Source organism: Lynx canadensis, chromosome D2 (genome assembly GCF_007474595.2).
Source record: "Lynx canadensis isolate LIC74 chromosome D2, mLynCan4.pri.v2, whole genome shotgun sequence".
In the NCBI taxonomy this organism is placed as follows: Eukaryota; Metazoa; Chordata; class Mammalia; order Carnivora; family Felidae; genus Lynx; species Lynx canadensis.
In genome coordinates, this window is record NC_044313.2 from 49,419,348 (window position 1) to 49,425,979 (window position 6,632).

Consider the following 6,632-nt stretch of genomic DNA (forward strand, 5'->3'; position numbering starts at 1 on the left):
CCAAAAAGGAATTCAGATTTCAAGTGTCTTTTTCAGAGACTGACCAACTAGACTGATGGCAAGTATTCACATGAGGCAAAACAGACTGGCCCTACCTATATGCTCCTGCTTTGCTGAGACTGTACACCCAACACCTTTGTGCCACGGAAAGGAACAACAGTCATGCCAAGTTTTCACTGAAAGCTTATGTGAACATGTGAATCCGGGCAGCAATCTAAATCCGCTCTAACAGCAAATTATCATAACACTTCCAGTAAACATCAAATGTTTCAAACAACCAGACACATAAAAGTTCTTAGTTTATTAATCCTCTCATGAAAAATCTGCACAAACGCCAGATAGTCCCTGAAGCATCTTTACTCCTTCTGTGGAACAAAGAAAAAGAAAAATTTAGTTAGTTAACCACCTTTAAAAACCTGAAAATTAAAGTTCAAACCCTTCAACAAACTCCAAACTTAATGACGCTCATGCAGAAAAAGTATTAGTAACCTAGAATATTAACTTTGTGATAAAACAAAGGAAGCATCAAGAAATAAAACTTGCAAACATTCAAGTCAGAAATGAAATAAAAAAGCAGTTAAATACTACTAGGTTTTAAAAACAAAACCATGTAGTTATCAGTATTTAAAAGTCGACAGTTCTTGAGAGAATTTGTAAGTGGACTTCCAAAACCATTTCACATGCTCTATAGTTTTAAATTACCATTATCAGTAAACAAGTCTAATGATCTACATGAAAAGCTTAAATTATACCTGTTGTCCAATCTCCAGCTCACTGAATCAGTGGCAGGGAAGGGAGAAAGGAGGGAAGAAGGAAAAGAAACATTTCATTAATAGTCCCTTTTCAAACTCCAAAATAATCTGCATTTACATGCATGCAATCAGACACCTTAAAAATGACGGTTTTCTTTGTAATTGTATACCAAACATTCTTCAGACACTCACTGATTTTATTCCCCCCCATTCTGAGAATACCTCGCATGATTACTACCGTTCTTATGTAAACAAAGTGGCATGAGGACTTCACAATGAAGAGATCATGCCAACGGCAGTGCCAACCCAAGCTGCCACCGCCTACATATACATGAAGTACACATGCCTGACCCTTATCCTTCCTGCTCTGCTCAGCAACATCATGCTGGGCACACAAGCACCATCAACAGACCTGGGAAGCATCCCACACAAGAATCTAAATTAATTTAGCCTCAGAGAGAACTCTAAATGATCAAGCAAGCCTAAAACCTGTCTCAGTTCAATACTTTAAACGTCACTGTTCACAGCCACCGAAAGCAGTACAAGTTAGTTTTTAAAAAGGCAAAACTCAGTCGATGAAAAGGCTTCAAATGCTCTTCAAAAGCGAGACTATTTATTCCTTCATTTAAAACAACTCTATCGTGATCTCCCAGTCTGTGAGTTCAAGCCTCTCGTTGGGCTCTGTGCTGAAGGCTCGGAGCCTGCTGCTCACCCTCTGTCCCTCTCTCTCAAAAATAAATGAAATGTTAAAAAAAAAAAAAAAAAAAAAAAAACTATCGTACCCAAAAGCTAAGAGCAAATACCAATTTCAACATCCAAACAAAAACAAAAGTTAACATCAGTATGCCTGGCCATTTTGAGTCAAATACACGTGCATATTTACGCATTCATCTCCCAGCCAGGTTTTCAGAGCTATGCTAGTGAAAGGCACCAGTGCAACCTGAAGTAGGGACAGTGATGCTCAGGTCCACAGAGGTAGCCCCTCCACACACGTCACCGTCAAGCACTAACACACAGGTCTCAAAGGCTGAATGAAGACAAGAACGGGTTAAATGTCCTTTGGTCTAGATCAGTCCACTGACTGAATCTTTTTGCAACCTCTGGGACTTCCGTTGACAGGTATAAGCCTCACAAACAGGGAGCAGTTCTAAGCAGCAAGTAGTTCCTCTGGCAGTTCATCCATTACTAGAACTCCACGGCTGGGAAGACAATGTGATTAGAGAGGTGGGCAGGCATAACACATTCACTGCCTGGCAGGGAGTCATCGCTAGAGGAAGCACAAAGGGACAGTGACTACAGTGTTTCAAAACCCTACTACCCTCCAACCCAGTCTTAGCCCACTTCACATGCTATGGATTGGGGCTGCTCAAATGCACAAAAATGGTTAACATGGGGTAGTGAACTACTGTGACCAGATAGTTATAGAAAAAGTATTTGTCGAAAACCTTGGTGTGAATGTACAATTACCTTGGAATTTTTTCAATTAAAAGAAAAATGGACAGCAGATGGAAAATCGGAGGTCAATAAAAAGCAATGTACGGACTCCTGGGTGGCTCACTCGGGTTAAGCCTCCAACTCTTGATTTCAGCTTAGGTCATGATCGCACCATCATGACATACAGCCCCGCATTGAGAGTATGGAGCCTGTCTGGGATTCCCTCTGCCTCTCTCTCCACCCTTCCCTCCCTTGCGCTCTCTCAAAATAAATAAACTTTAAAAACTTAAAAAAAAAAAAAAAAAAAAGAAAAAGAAAAAGCAATAGAATGGTACAAGGCCATTCTATTGAGCAAATGCTTCCTGGACAGATGCTTTGCCAGATTTCTTAGACTAGAGCTGCCAATGAAATCAACCAGTCCCAGGGTCCCTAAGGGAAAGACTGTTGACAAAAAAAATGAGAGAACCCTTCCCAAGCCCTGTATCAACCAAAGCCATTTCCTGGGTATGTAACTGGGGCACAGCATTTCCCAGTACAAATTAAAAGGTGCCTACTTGGTAGAGTACCCACCTTCCTCCACCAGGTCACTTCGCAACATAACATGCATTTTTGAGTTTCCAAAATAAACGAGATTAAAAGTTTTTCTCCTTTGCTCATAATCTACCATTTTAAAACATAGCATTTCAATTATAAAACACCATACTACAGAAAACTCTTGTTGTCCAAAAGCCAACATGCAAAGCATCAAAGCAAACTCCGTGAAGGTGATGCATCCCCACACCGTGCTCACAATCTCAGTACCTGCTAGACACTTCATTTCTGATGAACAAGAAATCCAAGAAAGTAGAGGGAAAAGGCAAAAAAAAAAAAAAAAAAAGTTCACAGAACACTTGATTATTTGTTAATTTAACAACCCAGCACCTTAATTCCATTCAACTATTATTTACAGTTAGCTAGCAAAGCTGGTAAAAAGCTGCTTATCATTAAAATCACTTCAGTCTTGGCTAACTGGAGAGGAAAGCAATTGAGATCTCTCAGCTGCCTCTCCAGCATGCCAGGAGAACATGGGCCACACTGATTCAACAGCTTCTTAAACCAGTTATCCGTTTTAAGCAAATAAATTTAATCTCCGGGAACCAGACATACTTCCCCATTAACAGTCTAAACCAATTAGCAGTAAAATGGGAAACTTTTCCTGATAGGGCTTGCAAGATGCCCACCAAGATGACTGAACCGATGTGGCCCGTGTTGTGCTAATCTGTGAGCTGACAAAGGGTGGGCAAAGCTACTCTAGTGAGGTGTTAAGATACTACATCGTGTAGCGTCTCAAAACACGTTACCTTCTGTAATCCAGAAGAAGTGGGAAAAGAAAAAACATTAAAAAAGGTTATTAAGAAAACAAATCCCTCCTTTCTAGAAACTAAAGACCTGCAACTGACATTTCTGTATTCTCCTTGATAAACAATACCTTTTTGCCAGCACCAACATTAGCTTTTGCAGTTCCCCTGACTTTCTTCATTCGGTTCTTGCGTTCCTTCCGCTGTTTTCTCGACGTCTTTTTCTTCTCATACAGGCCATGCTGAAGGAGAAAGGAGTACCTCATAAGTGACTGGCAACATCAACTCAGCATTAACTAATCTGGTAAGGACCATGACCAAGCCAGACAGCTCAAGAAATGCAGCTTCCCAAAATCAATACTTCTTCAAGCACATTTAAAAATACTTGCTTGTGCTAGTACTTGGTCATCAAATTAAGGGACACGTATACGTACAAATCAATGGCACAGGAACCAGATGTGCTCTCAACGCCCCACGTCACTCTGCCGTTCCTGCTGCCTGAAGACTGTTTCCAACCAACCTTCACATGGACCTCAGCTTCAACGTTACCTGCTCAGCAAGGCCTCCCAGACCACCCAATCAAAGAGTGCAGCATCTATCTACCACATCATGTTTTCCCTCACCTGTGTTCTACTTATCTGATGGCAGAGAAGGAGAAAGAGAAACAGAAGTACTTGAAAGTAACCGTCTGCGTACTAGTTTACGACCTAGAATCTAAGGGAGCTTCTCCGGCTCACTGCTGTAGTTCACTGTAGTGCTTGGCACCCACAAAATGATCAAAAACCTTTCATGGTTCCTGGCTACCTGTGAGAACCAAATCCAAACTCAGACTTTAATATCAAGGATCTCAATTTGGTGCCAACCTTTCAAACTCATCCCCCTATTTCCAGCTCCTATCCTCACAATTATTACTTGCCCTTCTAAACACAGCTCCAATGCCATCTCTTCAAAAGCTGTAGACTCCATTACTGACACCCTACACTCTTTCTTATCTGTGCATCTGTCGAAGAACCTTCTCTCTTAACCCCATTAGTGTTTAGATCTGTAGCTTGTCCTTCCCCAGACTGCTTGCTCTTGCTCATTCCACTGCACCCACAGCACAATGCTGTTGAAATTCAGTCTTCAGTAACTGTTGAACAAATGAGAACACCTACTCGTGCAAGTCTATGTTTGGGTTCATTTTTCTTTGCATAATCCAAGGAATCATAAATCATGCCAAAGCCAGTTGTCTTGCCACCTCCAAAATGGGTTCTGAATCCAAATACAAAGATGACATCTGGTGTGGTCTTGTACATTTTGGCTAGTTTTTCCCGAATTTCTGTCTTAGGTACTGTTGCCTTTCCGGGGTGAAGAACATCGATGACCTTAAAAGAAATAACAAATTTTAGCATTTATCATTACGAAATGCATTTTTTTGAAGCAAAACAACCAAACTGTGATGTGTCCTTCCTTACCATCTGTTTCCGCTGAAGTAGTCGGTTGGTCATGAACTTCCTGGTCCGGATAGTTACTGTGTCATTCTGAAAATATTACACACTAGTTAATGACACCACTCAACCTTTTCTTGATCCCGCTGTAATTTTCCAAGCTCTGGAACTGCCAAGGAGTAGCCACCAGCCATATGTGAATAATTTCTAAATATCAAATGACATTTAAGATGCAATTCCGAATCCCGCAGCTGCAGGAGCCACATTTCAAATGTTCAAGAACCACAGGAACTAGTGGTGGGAATGCTTCCATGAAAAGAAAAACAAATCCCAAGTGCCTACCTTCTAGGACACCTCTAACACACGTAAACTCAGTACCAAGAAAACCCACTCAACAGCTTTCTGGAAACTTACTTCTCTTTGCTACGGGAATCACTCTGGAGCAGTTTCTCTAACTCAACACCTCATTTTGGTCCTAATTCTGTGAGGTTTGTCCTATTTTAAGCTGTTTAGGAGCACCCATGGCCTCTAACCACTAGAGGCCAGTAGCACCCCCAACTCCCCAGTTGCGATAAGAAAAAATGTCTCCAGATTTTGCAGACTGTACCCTTAAGTGTAAACAAACCCCAAAATCACCCTCACCCAAAAACCCATTCTCTGAACTAAAACTACTTCCACTTTAACAAAGGTTATAGTCTCAACTACGTTCCTAACATCCTGCACAAATCTGACACAAACACTGCACTCTGCATGTCAACTACCCGTCTTGAATGGCCCACAAGAAATCCTACCCCCTTCTAAATGGCCCAACAGCTCTTACACAAGTGACCACCAAGGAAACGTGGGCATTCGGCATGTTTCCACCAGGAAAAAATTTTACAAAAAGAGGAGAGAAGGGAGAGGCAACAATTGGTTGCTACGTTTCAATTTCAGTTTGAAAAGCCACACCAAAGTAAGTTCACTTCAATAGTACCCAACTCTTCAGAAGATCGGGGGGAAGGAGGGGTTGCAGAGGAGGTCGACTTAGAAATGGGTGCTGAACCTTTAAGACAGAGCTGACTAGTCATGACTTAATCCACACTCTTTGCAGGCTTCCATGTCCAGGGCCTCGGTTTCCCCAGTGTGCAAGAAGTTCCATCCGGCTGACAATATTTTAGCTTACACGTGGAATCAGCTTCACTCGCCACAACTCGCCCAGGCACCGCCAGTACCCACTTCACCTCTAGAGCTGCCATCACTTGCAAACCGCCTATCGCAAACTGAGACCCCCGGTGAAATGAGTCTCACCCCACCCAGCCCAATCCACTAGGCTCCACGAAGGCGACAAACGCAGGAGACGCTCGCGCAGTCCCCAGGCCCTGGCCCCTGAAACCCGGCGTGTCCGGGTCCGGCAGCGCAGCCCGGACTCCCCGCCGACGGCTCCGGGTCTCTAGGCAACCAGCCTCCGTCAGACACAGCCAAAGAAGAGCGACGGGACTTCAGGTGGCCATAGCGCAAAAGGCAGGACCCAGAGACGAAGGATGGCTCAGATACGCGACGGATGACTGCACGGGTCTAAGGAAACTCACCATGATGGCGGTCGAGCTTTAGGCAGCCAGGGAGGAAAAGAGAACCACTAACCGCGGGCCAATCATATCAATGCGCTCGGAAGGACCCCAGGAGGAGCCGGCGTGTGGGCGTGG

General features: G+C 43.2%; 1 protein-coding gene across 6 annotated transcripts; it reads right to left on the reverse strand.

Annotated features, from left to right (window-relative positions):
* Positions 1 to 280: 280 nt before the first annotated feature.
* RPS24 (ribosomal protein S24) lies at positions 281 to 6,604 on the reverse strand. 6 transcript variants are annotated; one of them, XM_030334184.1, is made up of 8 exons: positions 6,519 to 6,604; positions 4,978 to 5,043; positions 4,678 to 4,887; positions 3,655 to 3,765; positions 3,527 to 3,529; positions 2,988 to 3,005; positions 753 to 774; positions 281 to 365 (listed from the first exon to the last, which is right to left on the reverse strand). In XM_030334184.1, the coding sequence occupies exons 1-6, from the start codon at positions 6,519 to 6,521 to the stop codon at positions 3,000 to 3,002; spliced, it is 399 nt and encodes a 132-aa protein (XP_030190044.1). In that variant the 5' UTR covers positions 6,522 to 6,604; the 3' UTR covers positions 281 to 365; positions 753 to 774; positions 2,988 to 2,999. The 6 variants fall into 6 exon arrangements, with proteins under 6 accessions (XP_030190044.1, XP_030190047.1, XP_030190046.1 ...); XM_030334187.1 differs by lacking the exon at positions 3,527 to 3,529; XM_030334186.1 differs by lacking the exon at positions 2,988 to 3,005 and having other exon boundaries at positions 6,519 to 6,603.
* Positions 6,605 to 6,632: the final 28 nt, after the last annotated feature.

Bases quoted from the DNA above. Each gene is read 5' to 3' on its own strand.
- RPS24 (XM_030334185.1), bottom strand. The intron at 4,888-4,977 runs GTAAGGAAGGAC...ATTTCTTTTAAG, and splicing joins TACTTCAGCGGAAACAGATG to GTCATCGATGTTCTTCACCC. The intron at 3,766-4,677 runs GTAGGTGTTCTC...TTTCTCCTTCAG, and splicing joins CCAAACATAGACTTGCACGA to CATGGCCTGTATGAGAAGAA.